At 40.5% G+C, this 16,189-nt stretch overlaps 1 protein-coding gene across 1 annotated transcript in view; it reads left to right on the top strand.

The window, feature by feature from the left end:
* LOC143975159 (epithelial sodium channel subunit gamma-like) overlaps window positions 1–15,384 on the top strand; it is a 66,849-nt gene extending 51,465 nt beyond the window's left edge. The window contains exons 8-11 of the mRNA XM_077477227.1: window positions 6,280–6,337; window positions 6,479–6,552; window positions 10,669–10,744; window positions 13,074–15,384. Coding sequence (XP_077333353.1) covers window positions 6,280–6,337; window positions 6,479–6,552; window positions 10,669–10,744; window positions 13,074–13,283 — 418 coding nt within the window. The 3' untranslated portion in view covers window positions 13,284–15,384. The remainder of the gene's footprint in view (window positions 1–6,279; window positions 6,338–6,478; window positions 6,553–10,668; window positions 10,745–13,073) is intronic.
* Window positions 15,385–16,189: the final 805 nt, after the last annotated feature.

Consider the following 16,189-nt stretch of genomic DNA (forward strand, 5'->3'; position numbering starts at 1 on the left):
TCATTTTTATCTATTTGAGACTATGACAAGTGAGACGAAGGGCCAGAAAACAAACAGGTGGGAGGAAATGCAAAACTCCCAAGTGGACAAGAAAAGTAAAGAATTATGGCAGGCAGACCTTATTGTTGGAGTATGCATGACTTATATGAAGCCAAGGGCTGACTTAGCCCACCAGGCTCCACCTGTAGGCTCCATACAAACCAGAACAAATCAACAGACAGAGTAAAGAACAACCAGTGTGTACAGCCAACCAAACTACAAAAGAGCCAAAGTGGTACAATGAAGTAATACAGTCATAAAAGACCATTAGTAAGACAGTAGATCTCTTGTTCTAGCATGAACTTTCAAAAAAAGATTACCCTATAGAATAGACATGGCAAACATATCTGTGTAGCTACGGAGGGTGTATCTGTCTTTACGTAATTAAATGTTATACCTATAATTGTTTTAGTGATCTCTTTCTGCACATCTCAAACAAAACCCCAAAAACATAAACTATCGTGCATAGTGGTTACTTATAGGTACAACATTTAATTAAGTAAAGACAGATACACCCTCTGTAGTTACACAGGTATGTCTGCCATATCTATTCTATAGGGTGCTATTTTCTTTGATCTTTTTTTGAAAGTTAATGCTAGAACAAGAGATCTACTGTCTTACTAATGGTCTTTTATGACTGTATTACTTCATTGTACCACTTTGACTCTTTTGTAGTTTGTTTGGCTGTACACACTGGTTGTTGTTTACTCTGTTCATTGTTCTGGTTTGTATACTTTGAACATCAATAAACTTTACCTCTGATTAAAAAAAAAAAAAAAAGTAATGGCAGATACAGAAAACAAATGTAATAATATTAGAAATAATAGCAAGAATACTTAGCTATAGATGTCATTTCGTCACAAACTCCTGCCTACTTTATTGCGGCGTGGCATGATGATCAAACCTGACGCATGCAGATCTGGAGGCGAGACTGATAATTCCAAGTTTTGGCTGTGTTCTATACAGGACTAGTGTGTAAGGAAATTACCAACCTCCTTGAGAGCAACATGACTTTTTAAGGACTTGGTCAGTTTGTAATGACATTCCTTTGGTATGAAGTCAGATAAGGTAACCAGGCTTAGAATTCTTTCTTAGATATTGTGAGACAATTTTAATAAGGAAATATAATATTTTCCCACCTCAGGCTTCAATATCACTTTTGAATAGACTGACCCTTTAAAGGGTGTGCACCACCCCATTAGTATATATACTGGGGTATAGATGGCAAGTGTTCCTGACCCTGCAGGACCATAGTCCACATTTCACAGGCTGTACTGCAAAATCCAGGACAATTGACACCTCTTCAACTGCTACTTAGGCTCAGATAGCCTACTGCCCGTTCAAACTGCTAATCCCAGACCATGCTGTTTAAAAGTCAGTCAGCACAAGTGCCTCCCCCCGTCTGCCCACATCTTGACTACAATAATTAGGTCCATTTCAGACAGGTGATTATGTAGCAGCAATTGCTGATAGTAGCAAGCATTACTCATTTGTAGCAGCAATTTGTAGCTAGTGCTTTATTCACTATAGTTGCGGGTGATTTGTGATAAAGAAGCACTTTCTGTCACAGCTATCAGTGCTAAATCATTAGACTGGTGTGTTTTGATACAATGTGCTTTCCTTCAGTATTTGTAGCTAGTAAAGGTGAATGCAGAGTGACTGTTGCTGGTGAGCTTGTTGCTAACATGACAGCTCTGAGCATCTGAGCTACAAGTCTCACAAATTTGTGATTTGGCAGTTCCAAAGAAATAAACTATGGTTTCGTTAGAGGGAATACATTGTCTGTCTGACAAGGCCCTTATCAGGGCTGTTTTTAAGGCAGGGCAAAAGGGGCAGCTGCCCTGGGGCCTGTCATTGTTGTGGGGCCCAAAGCAGCTGCCTCATACTTGCCAACTATCCTGGTTTAAATTCCCTCGCTGCTTGAGGTTTTTAGTCTTTTGCTGTGTCCTGATATCTCAGTGTGAAGTGCTGCTACTAATGCTGCCCAGCTCTGCCCTTTTGTGTACAGGTGACTCACCTCCAGATCCTGTGTTTACATGTAAATAACCGGAATTCATATGTAAATAGCGGCGGCCGGCGGCATTGATATGTATATCTTGTCCTCCTGAGGTCATATCCACAGCAATTTCTAGCAACCAATCAACAAGCAGAAATCATGTGCTGTAACCTCTAGCAACTAATCAGTGAGCCATAATGTGTGCTCTAACCTCTAGCAACCAGTCAGTGAGCGGTAATGATACACTGTAACCTCTGGCAAACAATTGCAATAGCCGCCCGATCTGATTTAGTAAACAGATTTTGAGTCTAACTGCTATTTATTGTAAGTCTCAGAGCAGGTGGATAGCAAAACTGCATGGGGGGGCCCCAAGAAAAGTTTTGTCCAGGGTCCAATCAATATTAAAGACGGCCCTGGCCCTTATGCGTCACTTATTTTGTGTGTGGGCTTGGAGACTGAGGGCGCATAAGTGACCTGGCCTGAGCCAGGTGGTAATTGCTACTTTGAACCTAGAAAGATTTACTAGAGGGGAGCTAATGCAAAACTAAAGTTGAAAATGGGGGAAAAAAAAAAACTGTAAACAGGCTGAATAAATTAATTAATAATTTGTATAGCGCTACAATGCAAACTGAATCGCCTCAAGACGCTGTATTTGTGCTTTGTTGTCATGCTTCTTAGAAGAGGTAGGTCTTAAGTTTTTTCCTGAAGACCTGATGGTTTTCTTCCATGCGGATGTAGGTCAGTAGAGCGTTCCAGAGCCGTGGTCCTTGGACAGCGAATCTCCGTTCCCCCTTTGATTTGTACCGGGATTTGGGAATGAGGAGGAGGTTTTGGTTAGAAGATCGAAGACTACGGTTGGGTGTGTAATGTTTTATTTTCTCGAGTAGGTATTGAGGAGCATCTCCATGAGTGCATTTGTGGGTGAGGCAGAGGGTCTTGAATGTGATCCGATTCTTTATGGTTAGCCAATGTAGGTTCCTCAGGGAAGGGGAGATGGATTCCCAGGGTTTTCTTTCCTGTTATCAGCCTTGCTGCCGTGTTTTGAATAAGTTGTAAGCGCGCAAGTTGATAAAGGGAGTTTGCGTAGTCAAGTCGTGAATTAATGAATGACTGTTCCAACTACCACTGCTTTGTCCTCCTTTGGAATGAAGGGGATGACTCTGCGTAGCAGGCGAAGCAGATGGTGAGAACCACTGACTACAGCTCCTATTTGCGCTTCCATTGACTTTTCTGAGTAAAAAGTGACCCCGAGACTCTTGGCTTTGGTCTTTGGGGAGATAATCTGTCCGAAGATGGTGGGTGGTGTCCAACGGATCTTGGTTCGTGAATTGTGGTTTGCTTGTAGGATAAGAAGCTCTGTTTTCGATTCGTTGAGTTTGAGGGAGTTAGTGGTCATCCTGTTGTCTATCAAAGTGAGGCAATTTTCTAGTTGCTGATGATGGTCTTTTTGTCCAGTGATGCGAAAGTAGAGTTGCGTGTCATCAGCGTATGAGTGGAAGCAGAGGTCTGATATTCTGATGATTTTGAGGAGTGAACGGATGTATATGTTAAAGAGCACTGGTGACAAGGGTGATCCTTGAGGGACTCCTCAAGAGACTGCCCGAGTTTCAGAGGAGAATGCTCCTAGTTTGACTGTCTGAGAACGATTTCCTAAGAAGGATGCGAACCATTGTAGATCTGAGTCTGAGACTCCTGCTACTTCAGTGAGGTGGATGAGTAGATTTTTGTGGTCCACTGTATCAAATGCTGCACTGAGGTCCAACAGTACCAGGAGACATGATTCTCCGTCATCTGCTGCTTTGAGGGCTTTGTCCTATATCTTGAGGAGTGCTGTTTCTGTTCCATGGCCCGGGCGGAAGCCTGATTGCAGCGGGTCCAGGAGTTTGTGTGAGTCCAGGTGGTGTTGTATCTGTTGTATTACCGCTTTCTCCATAATCTTGGAGATGGTGTTAAGGCTTGTTATCGGCCTGCGGTTGTTAGGGTCCTGAGGGTCGAGGTTGGGTTTCTTTAGCAGGGGTTTGACAATGCCTTGTTTGAGGGTGCCCGGAACAATCCCTTCTTTAAACGACTGATTTATGAGGTGAGTTATAGTGGGAGCCATGATGTCGGAATATTCTTTCAGGAGTTTTGTGGGGATGATGTCAATTGGCGATGTACAGTCTCAAAGGTTTTTAATAATGTTTTTAGTGGTATCCATGGTAATTGGGGTCAGAAAAAACTTCGGTGGTTGTGGGATGTTGGTGTCGATATCTTCTTTTTGCTTTAGTTGACTGAGGTTGGCTGTTTTTTTCTGATGAATTATTTTCCGGATGTTGTCGATTTTGTTGATGGGAAAAGTCTAACTCATTGCAGAAATCTTGGGTTTCGTTAGCTGGGGGCTCTAAGCATACCGGGTTCATCGATTGCATGACTATTTTAAAAAGTTCCCGAGGGCAGTTTAAGGCTGATGAGATGGTATTTGAGAAATTATCCCTTTTTAGCTTTGAAGATTGCTTTGTGGTAATTCTCAGTGAGTCCTTTCTAGTTTATGTGGCTTTCCTTGGTAGGATTTCTTCTCCATGCTCTTTCAGCTCTTCTGCGTTCTTGCTTTAGTAGAGAGAGAGCTATTAAACCATCCTGAGTTTTTTTCTCCGGGTGAGTGTTCTGCGTTTTGGAGCCACTGAGTCTATTTTGTTTGATAAAGTGGTTTTGAAGGTTTCGGAGTGTAGTTTCTTCTGCGATCTGGTCCAATGAGTTGTTGTTGCAAGTTTCTGTTTTTGGTGGATGTTATTAGTGGAGGTTTTAAATTTGATGGCGTGGTGGTCCGCCCATGGTAAGGGTATGTTGTCGAGTATGTTGATGTCCATATTTTGTTTGAAGATGAGGTCCAGGGTGTGTCCTGAACCATGTGTGGGAGTCTTTATCAGTTGCTGGAGACCCAGTTCTTCCAGTTGGTTGATGCAGGTGGTTGCGATAGGGTCTTGGTTATCGTTTGCCCAGAGGTTAAAGTCCCCAAGTACCGGAAAGTTTTTGGATTTCAGGGTGTGTATTGAAATGAATTCTGTAAGGAGTGTAAGAAGATTAGTCTTTGGTCCTGGTGGTCTATAGCATAGTAGAATGTGAGTGGTGTCATGGGGTGTTGATTGAAGATGTAGCATCAGTGTCTCCATAAAAGGCACTGGGTTCTGAGGTTGGCTTTTTATTGCATTATCTCTTCTACTTTTCTAAGTAAGCCTACCTGCTTTAGAGCCTGGCCTAGCTTAGAGGCGAGGGATGGAATATATATATATAATATGTAGCACCCTGGAATTTAGGCAGGGTTGCGCCTTGCAAATTTACTTGCCAGGAGTGGTTGTCCTGGTTAATGGAGATCTATTGATTTCTCCTTAAGTTTGGCCTGGTTGCACTTTTATCTTCTACCACTAGGTGGCTGGGTACTTGGTGGTATTGGCTACAGGAAGGGTAACATGAGGTCAGGTTATGGGTATATTGGGTATCTCAGCCAGTGGGCAGGAGTTTTCTTGAATCCCTTGGCCGGCTGGGAGAGCCTATATATTCGGGTGAGATCAGGGGATCTGTGTTCTCTGCCACCTAGATGGCTGTCTGGGTGGACGTGTGTCATATTGTCTGGGCTGCTAGGCCAGAGATTGGGCATATCCTGGGTACATCTAGCTGCTAGGTTGTCTGAGGGCCTATTCAGAAGCAAGAGAGCAGGGTTAGGATTGCAGCTTACAGTCCAACCAAAAGTGACAGTTCTGTTGGTCAGAGAACCTGTTGTGGTTGGAGGTAGAGGAAAAGCTGTCGCCAGTAAGGGACTATACGCCTTATTACCAGGGACCACCGTGAGTAACTGAAGCAAGTACTGGAGCAGTATTTCCACCAACTTCAGTGGGAATCAAGCCAGGGACCCAGCCAGCTGTGGTGACACTTGCAGCCTTGTGTGTCAAGCTAGGGACCGAGCAGGCCAGCATGGGTGAAGCTTCAGAGGTATCTAGAGTGCCAAGCTAGGGACCCAGCAGAGAAGCGGGGGTGACGCTTAAGGAAGATACCACAGTGAAGATTGAAAGAGCTCAAGGGATTCAATGGCAGTGAATCAGTGGGTGGGACTAGTTTTTTTTTTTTTTTTTTTTTTTTCCTTGCTGAGCCTATAAAGGCGTTCCTTCTAATTATTTCCAAATGTTGGCAACTATGCAGAGTTAAGCTTTTTTTAAATGTCTACATACTAGTTCCATAATGAATAATCCCATGTCCTATTGTTCCTGCAGAGAGGAAATGTATGAGCTGACTGTGTCAGGGTCCCAGTGGCCATCCAGTGCTTTTATTGTAAGTCTAACACTTTATATACAGTAAGCTGTCATGTACTAATCATACCTTGTCTGTGTAGGAGCTGTGATGTGTATGTTAATTTATTGCAGTTCAAGTAATATGAACACCAATAATACTGAAATATTTTTTTTCTTGTAGGAAAACTTTGCAAAAGAACTGAGAGAATGGGGAGGACAGATGAAAGATATCGCTGACAACCCAGTGCTCATTAGGTTTGTCTCCAGTACTACTAACCTATGACCATCTAAGATGCTTAAGTGACTACAAATATATAGAGGGCCATGTACCAGCAACTTTGACCTTAAAGAAGATCTAAGTGCTAACCGGAAGACATTTTGTTTACTAAAGCAGTGTGTATTATAAAACAATTGCTTTATCTTTCATAAAATACGGTCACCCTATTTACATTGCATTGATCTCTACTAGCCTATTCCAGCCATTTCCTGTCTACATGCACTTGCTCCATTGTTGACTGCACATCATTGTGCTGGACTGGTTTAACCTCCCTGGCGGTCTGATTATGTCAGTATTTTTGAATGTCAAAGCGGTACATTGTTTTGCATGGACATTTTTTTTTTTATTGTAGGCCTGTAATTCTCTCAGGAATAACTCACTTAAATCTGTCCAAACAAGAGTCTGATAGACATCCCAGGTATGATAAAGTTTGAAACACGAAGTCATAAATTATATAATAATAAATAATTTATAAACAAAAAATATATAATAATATATTATTATTATTATATATAATAATAATAATAATAATAATAATACATAATAATTATAATAAAATAAATGTTATTCGATAATGTAATCAAACCAAAAACACTGAAATTTGTCCAAACAAGGGTGCAATATTACTAGTTACTGTAACACTAGGCCCTGCATATTGGTTTAGTAAACATCCTGGGTATGAAAAATTTTGAAACATGGGACTGCACAAAGTCCGATGTCACAATCGGGACAATAGAACCTGGTTTCCTTTCTGATTTTCTTTCCACTGTCATCTCGCTTCGAGCAACAATGCACACCCTTGTAGGTGCTGACTTTTTCTCGGTTGGTGGGATGTAGTCCATGAAGTGACAACCAGTCAGGCATTCCAGGTTGATGTTGCCAACAGCTCGACATCCAGATCTATTCAGACATTGATGGTGTTTGGTAAGTTCACAAAGATACGTTTGGCAACTTTCCAAATGAATCACAGGCTTGTCACTCTTTTTTTTCTTTTTTTTAACAGAATGCATGCATTTTACAAACATTGCTCAAGAAGATGCCTGAAGATCTTCTTGTAGTGCTTCTTTTGCTATTTCCTCATTGCTGGGTAGAATGTCATTGCTTGGTCGGCTCTGTCGACACCTCTCATGGTGTTATTGTAGTTTATCACTACTTGTGGGTTCATGATTTCTTTCCAAACTTTTCCGCGTACCATAACAATGGAGGTATTATGAACTGTACTCATTAGGCACACATCTTTCTTATCACGCCATCGTGGTGCCATCATTTTGCCTATCTGCCATGCAACCATTTCTCCAGTCTTCAGCTTCTTATTGCCAAAACAATGGCGGCATGTCGCGCTGATTAGCCCTAATGGTTCCATAGGCATCTGTTTTGTTTTACAGAAGAAACTCATAAAGTTCAGGAGACGTATAAAAGTTGTCGGTTGTTACGCAATAGTCCTGATTTAGCAATGGCCCAATGAGTAAAAGAACAGAAGATGTTTCCATTCCATAGTTGCTGTAGTTTGGATTTGATTTTGTTCCTTTTCCAGTGTACATGACTGAATTCCAAATGTAGCCAATTGAGGAATCGCATAGCGTGTAGGATTTTACGCCAAATCATGCTCTTTTTGATGCAATGTATTGTATCCAGCTGAGCCTTCCCTTGTAGGCCATTAGACTTTCATCTATGCTGATATCTCTTTCTGGCACATAGCTCCATTAGAAATTCTTTAGAATCATTTGAGATACTTCCCAAATTTTCTTTAGTTTTGGTGCAGAATGAGTAGTTTCATAAATTTTTGTTGTTTTCAAAGTAAATATTTCATGATCAAGGAAAATCTGTACTGACATGACCGTGCCAAAGAATGGAGGGGCAAGTAATTTATTGGTTGTCGAATACCTCATCTGAAGGGGTTTCCCCACCACTCCCTGAAGAATTATTAGGCCTAGCAATTTCCAAATGTTATCTTTGGTCACTGGTTCCCACTTTCAGCTTCTTGGAATCTTCCGATGTGTAATGGCTAATTATTGCTATTTGTACCGATTTGTCTCAGTAACTATTTTTTCAATAACCTCATTGGTCAGAAATAATTGTAATTATGCCAAGGGGTTGTCGTGTTCAACGTCTACTTTCATACCAGATACGCCAGTAAATGGGAATCTTGGGGGGGCGCTGCTTGATCCATACCACAGTCAACAGAGCACCAAATTTGCACATCACTGAGCTCAGTCGCAGAATCGCCGCTGTCGTCACTTTCAGTGTCTGATGACGAATTTTCCCACAAATCACTATTGCTCAGTTCTGCAAGTGATTCTAATTCGCTATCGCCCTTTTCTAACTGGTCTAAAACCGCTTTTGACTTAAAGGGATGCTTTTTGGATGTTATGGACGTTCTCAGGTTTCCAGGCAGAAAGAATGGAAAAAGTGCAGACAGGGCACTGAAAAAAGCACTAGGGACAAAACTGAGGTAAAATGGTTTGATACAGTAATGTAGTCCTAACAGATTACAATGTATTGTGTCTATGTTATGTTTTGAACTTTTTGAGGGCGGCACAGTGGTGTTGTGGTTAGCACTCTCACCTAGCAGTAAGGAGCGTCGCTGGTTCAAATTCCAACCAGGACACTACCTGCCTGGAGTCTGCATGTTCTCCCTGTGCCTGCGTGGGTTTCCTCCTGGTTCTCCGTTTTCCTCCAACAATCCAAAGACATGCAGGTAGGTTAATTGGCTTCTGTCCAAAATTGTCCCTAGTATATGAATGGGGACCTTGGATTGTGGGCTCCTTGAGGGTAGGGACCGATGGGAGTGTGCAGTGTACAGGGATAGGGACAATTGTAGACACTCACTCAGGTTGAACTGGATGGACTGGTGTCTTTATTCAACCTTACTAACTATGAAACTATGAATTTCCCACCTGGTTCCGCCCCATCGTCACAGTGCTCACAGGGAAGGAAACCTGGAAGATGGATGTCGGAAGCCACCGGAGGAGACAACGGGAGGACATTGGGGGATCGTAGGGACAAGGTAAGTAACAGTACAGGGCTACTATGGTTTGATCCCGAGTGTGGTTCGGGGTTCCCGCTTTTGGTACTGAAAATAAACCCCGAGCCACACTCGGATTATCGCCAGGGAGGTTAAAGATGGTGGCAACAGGGTGACAACATGCCTGTGTAAAGTGTATTAAAACCACTGCTTGCAGTGTGACAGGGTGATAATGCAGGAGCACCAGTGGGAGACAGGTGTCACCCTTTGACAGGAAGTGCCTGAGCTTTATGGCAGGGTCACCAGGCATTTTTTTAATTCTTCAGTTTTCAAAGGATCAAAAGAACATTTCATATTAACATTTTAAAGCTTATTTTTGATTGGGTTTATATCTACTTTAAGAGTCCTTTCACATGAGCTTCCGTTTGTTTCATCAGTTCAGTCACATTTTTTCAAAGAAAAAAGTATCAGTTTCTCATCAGGTTCTTATCAGTTGTACATCAGTTTTTTTACATCCACTACCAATGCAAAAACGGACCGTTTGTTTACATTTGTTTTTTGTTCCTTGCGTTTTTTAACGGAAGAAAAATTAAAGCTTTAATTTCCAAAAAATTGATTTAAACAGATCAGCCATTTACATTTGTTTTTACATAGCGATGCATTGATTTCTGTAACGAAAGGATGAAAAACGGACAAACTGAAAGGCTCTCACAGGCTTTCCAATCAGGTCTGCCTATCAGTTTTTCAGACAGACCTGATCGGAGCCTCCATTCACTCCTATGGAGCGATGAATATCAGTGGTGACATTTCCACTGACATCCCCTGCTATCCGATCCTGTCTATGAAATCCAGACAGATGGAGACCCTCTTTTCCATTCGTCTGGAGAATCGGATTGGATGGAATTGGATGAAAATGGACAGGCGGTCCGTCTTCATCCTATTTACCTATAGAGGAGATCGGGGCTCTGACAGGTCTGTCACAGCACAGTGGGCGGAGAGGAACCTGTAATCTTCCTGCTCAGTGGACCGCCCGTGTGAAAGGACCCTTAGTCTGTTCAATTGGCCACTAAATGGTGTAATTTTAAGGTTCCCCATGAATAAAGTTTTTTTCTCTTCTCTGTTTCCACAGAGATAACTTTGTGAAAGTTGTGGTGTATTTCAAACAGCTAAATTTTGAAATGATAGAAGAGGAGCCCTCGATGACGGTAACTATCATTATTATAAGTAGAGTAAAGTACAAGGGGCTCAGTTCACAAGACTGAAACTAAAAGCATTTGTTAAATTAACACTTCATATTCCTGATATGTGTCTGCTGTACCATGTACTTGTATGAAAATGTATTCTGTTATCTTTGTATTGCTTCATTTCTGTGAAATCTCTGGTGTTCCTGCTAGTCCCTCTGCTTTCCTATTAACTGACCACACTAAATAGGAGAGCACATCATGGTCAGTTCTCTAGCTGTGTTGGGAACTCGGCCTGCATTCCTCCAATGATCAGACTTGTCCTGACCCCCCGCCCCCCACAGCCATTCACTGGGAAGCTTAGTGTGCTGCTGATTCTAATCCCCCCAGCTCTTATGCACCTGAGAACATAGGGAATGTGATCACTCAGAAAAAAAGGGGGAAAAAAGTATTTAGAATGTGTTTTTTTTTTTTTTATATCTATATAAAAATGTTTTGCATTTTATTTCTTATTTAAACTGAATGGGTTGTTTTACAAGGTGATTGTTTACAAAGTTTGTTCAAACCCTGGCAGTGTAATGTACATTCATCACCCAGAGTGGAATGTTTTTCCCTCTTCAAAAGTGGAGTTACTCTTAAAGGCCACCGTACACGGCTTGATATTCTCTTGTTCAGCCCATGTGCAAAAAAAAGAGAAAATCAGTTGATTCCCCCATCCATGGTAATGGCATAAATGGAGGAATCTCCACTACTGACTATTATATTAAGGCAGCCATGGCACCCATGGCTGTGTGAATAAGTTGGTGCTGAAGAACAGTGACTGCATCTGATAGTAGATAGTATGCAGTCACTCATCAGCCAATAATTTTGCACTCAGCTAAGTCAATTTTTAAATTTCAGACAATTCAGCAGGGCTTTATTTTATTTTTTAAAGTTGCATTTATTTCAGTTAAAGTAGAACTAAATGCAAAGCCTTTTATTAATTTTGTGTAGAGCAAGGGAGGGTTTTAACCCCTGTCAGTTTTTTTTTTTTAACCATCTGTATCCCATTAGGGAGATTTTACGGCACTTCCTGTCCCACAGCCAATACAGGAAGTGAGAGTAATTTTCCCCTTTATTACTGTTATGTGGACAACCCAAAATTTGGGATTTTCTTTTGCGTTCACTTTTAATGATAACAGTAAACAGGACAAGTAGAGAGGGTGAATCTCGCTAATGGCAGCGCTGGTGGCAATAAAAGCTGCTGTTTTAATCCGCAGATGTTTTAATTCCTCACCACTATGGACAAAACAAAAAAAACTAAAAATGTGTCTTTAGGTATACTTTAAACTGGTTTTAACCCCTTTACAACCACTTTTTACTACAGGCAAGCCTATAATTAGGCTTACCTGTAGCTACACTGGATATTTCCTAAATCCTGTAGGTTTAGGAGATGTCCATGTATTTGCATGTGCCGCCGTCATTATCAATCACAGCGCCGGAGCCGCAATATCTGGAAGTAACCCCACAGGAGCGATGCCGGCCGCTGGCGCGGTAAACGACGACCGCTGCGGGGGCTTCGATCTCAGGTAAGTAATTCATAATGAGCTAGTATGCATACTAGCTCATTATGCCTTTTTGTCTTGCAGGTTTTTTTTTTTTTTTTTGATTTTTTTTTGGGGGTTTACAACCACTTTACGTTCAACAAGATTTGAAAATATAACATATGTGATAATATCGGTCACCTGGCTAAAATGAAAATACTTTGTGTTAAAGTTTTGTGAATTAAGCCTAAAGTCCTAAAAATTATTTAGTGTTTATAAATGTAGGGTGTTGCTGGAATCCATATTTTGTAGGGACAAGAGTTTTGCACATGTGCATACTTGTTAATCTACCATAACCAGATAAGGAAGTAAATTTATAATCTTATATTTCAGCACCCCCTAATCTTCAAGGGATATGCTGCTTTTAAAGTAGATACAACTTTTTTATTTTAGAATGTGGATGGGTTAGAACTTTTGTCAGGTTTTCAATGCTGTCTGTGTGTACCCAAGTTTGCCTTCATTTCCTGCCCCCAGCAATGACAGGAAACAAGATTAAATCTAGCCAAAGTAAAGAGAAATCTCCCCTTCAGCTTTGTCTCTGGACAACTAGATCTCTTCCCTCCCTTCCTCTCCCTTGTGAGCACTGAAACATTTGATCTTCACTCTCTTTTTGGGGTTTAAACCTGAGGGTCTAAAAAACTACATTAGGTATATAGGTCATTCACAGGGGAAAAATGAAATGCCAGTTGGGTGGATTGGCCCTTTAATGAATGAATGAATGCATAAACTATACCATTGATAACGGAATGATGGATGTTTCTCTCTTCTAGGAAATCAACCTAATTTCTAACATGGGGGGTTTGGTTGGCCTTTGGGTGGGCTTCTCCGTTTGCACCCTAGCAGAGTTCTTTGAATTGTTCCTCGATGTCCTTCTTCTCTTTATTCGGAGGTGTATGAGGACAGTGAACAAGGAAGACTACTCCAACCCTTATACCCAAAAACAGAGTCCCGTCTATCTACACAGAACCACCAAATTCTGAGCAGAAGAATAGAAAAAAAGAGGACCACAGTGTTGGAGACATATAAAGAACCAGCAAAGCATTCATATGTCCGCAGTGTGTTGTTTCTCCTTCATTCATGCCTAATCTTTACACCAGCTGACAAGACTATCATATATATGCAATGACAAAAAGACATAGTGGAGCAAATCGCCCTGAAACAAAAAAGGCAAATAATGCTATGAAATCTGTTAAAGGGACTAATAAAACCTCTATAAACGTCTTACCCAACAAATGCAATTCATGAGGGAATATAGCCTTAAAAAGTGTGAAAAGTAAATATTTTGTGTGTGATGGGTTTATAGCAAAGGTTTCTCAGGCTGAAAATATGTTTGTCAAAAGACTATTTTAGGTATGATAAATGAATATTTTGGATGTGATCAGTCTATATCAAAAGTCTATCATGCAAGAAATGTGTATACCGAAACTTCACTCAAGCATCAAAAACCACCAAGTTAGTTTTCAAAGCCAACAACAAACTAAGCATGTTATGGATGATTCAGCCAACTTTCCAAATTTCGAATTGCTACATTAAGCTCAGTCATGTAGGGGATATGTTAATTCATTGAGCAGCCAGGGGAATTAAAGTTCATTATTTTTTACACAAAAGTCAGATTCTATCAAAAGAATGATGGCTGTCATGGAAAAGTATGCAATTTTTTCATTCCTCCAGTTTTTATATACAAATTACAGTCCATTGGCACCCATGGGCACATATATATTCCTAGCTGCATGGACTCATGAATACAGGCCATCTACTGTCAATACAGAGTGAGCACCAGTGTATTGAACCCATCAATGGTTCTGAACATTCCAGTTCCAGATTTTACCAAGTAGCCCATGCCAATGCTCTCTAAAGGTGTCACTCTTTTACCTCTGTTTTAAACATAATTAATAAGAAGATTCATGTCATCATTTGGTAAATAGCAACATAATTTGGGCAAGAGTGAGCACTGCAGTGAAAATAGCCCACCAAAGAGCTTGCCAAATCATATAAGAGCCAGCATGTAAGTTGATTAGCCAGCAACCACACAAATTGAAATAATGTATAAAAAAGAATACTAAATTTAAAGTGGATCTTGGCCCAATAAAACAAGGTCTTCCCAAGATCTGACCCTCCTTCCCCTGTAAAAATCACCGCATATAGGTGGTTAAAAACTGTAAGTAAAAAAGTTAAGTTAAAAACGTACCTTACCTCCATATTCCACCATAGTGCCTAGATAAGTATGGCGTCATGTTCCTGTTGGGGAAATCCTAAGGGAATGCAGAGCAGCCCATATATTGTTAGAAGATGCTATTGTACTGGACTGAAGTATTTTCTTGCAAAATGTTGGGTACTCGTGGTTACCTAGGAAGCTTGCCATAAGGGTAATGAAGGACAGGTGTAGGCTTAGTATATAAACTATTTTTGTTTGTTGTGGGTACAGTTTCAAACCACCTATATGTAGCAAGTTTTACAGGGGGAGGAAGTAAGTACTTTTATAGCTCCATCAATTTATGCATCGCTTTACATGTACAGTATATTATACATTCAGATCAGTCCCTGTCCTCAACGAGCTTACAATCTAAGGTCCCTAACTCACCTTCATACATACTAGGGCCAATTTGGAGAGGAGCCAATTAACCTACCAGCATGTCTTTGGAGTGTGGAAGGAAACCCATGCAGGCATAGGGAGAACATGTAAACTCCAGGCAGCGCCATGGTTGGGATCCGAACAGACAACCCTAATGCTGCTAAGTGGAAATGCTACCCGAAGATATACAATTCTAATTCTTCCAGAAACCTAGAATTGTCACAATTTAAAAAGTAATCATTTCCAGCAATCCAGCAGTTGCATGTTAAAAAAACACCATTTTGCATCAGCAATTGATAGATTATAAATATTTTGTAGGGAATGTATAGGAACCTTAATGCTGTCAAAAATCTGCTTTGCAACATCTTTGAGAAGTTTTTAGCTAATATGATGACTTTTGTCTTATCATTAGGTCAGAGATTATGTTTTGTATCCCTGAGGCATATTTGAGGCATACTTTATCTGTTATGTGTGTTGTAATTTTGTCTAATTAAGCTTAATTTGTAGAATGATAAAAAATAAAGCTATTTATATACAGATGTCTGAGTTTGGTGTCTGTCCTGTTCCACTTATATTTTGGTGTTTTCAATGATGTGAAAGAGCAAGTGTATATAAAACTACATGTATGTTCCCTGTAAAACTGGTAGGCACAGTTAAACTGAACCATGACCTAGTTTGATTGCTCCCCCTTCTCACTCCCAAGCTGGTCTGAGGTCACATTGTGCTTTAAAATAATTGTTCGTAGGCATGCTTACATCATTAACTCTGCTAACCAGACTACAATTCTTAAGCTTGATCTATAGTGAGATCTGTTCTCAGGCACAGTTTGTGTTCAAACTGAAGCAAATCATACTAGACTCCAAGTAAACCATGCCCAAGACCACTTTTTCCAAGTCTTCCCAAAAGTTGCCATTGCCAGTTGAGCCTGTCTCCCTTACAACTTCTACTCAGCCTCTATTCTTCATATATTAATTATATGTATTGTCAGTAAGTAAAGTGATCTGGAAAAATGTACTATTATCAAAGTTCAAAATATACAAACAGGTGCAACAACCATTCTCATATGGTCTTTAGAACCTTCTGCCACCATTCAAATAGCTGAGTACAATGCAACACTCTAAAATGAGGATTTTTAGGTGGGTGGTCTCTCAATAAGAAGATCAATACAACACACAAAGAATCTAATTTATTTAATGAATCCATGAAATCAAATCAAAACCCAATTTTTAAAAATCCTATACAGTACACACAGTATGAGAATTGTTACAGAACATCAACCCCATCAAATATATTTCTAGACAATGATGTCTCTAA

Source organism: Lithobates pipiens, unplaced genomic scaffold (assembly GCF_037356315.1).
Source record: "Lithobates pipiens isolate NorthernLeopardFrog02 unplaced genomic scaffold, aLitPip1_a1.2 Scaffold_1, whole genome shotgun sequence".
Classification (NCBI taxonomy): domain Eukaryota; kingdom Metazoa; phylum Chordata; class Amphibia; order Anura; family Ranidae; genus Lithobates; species Lithobates pipiens.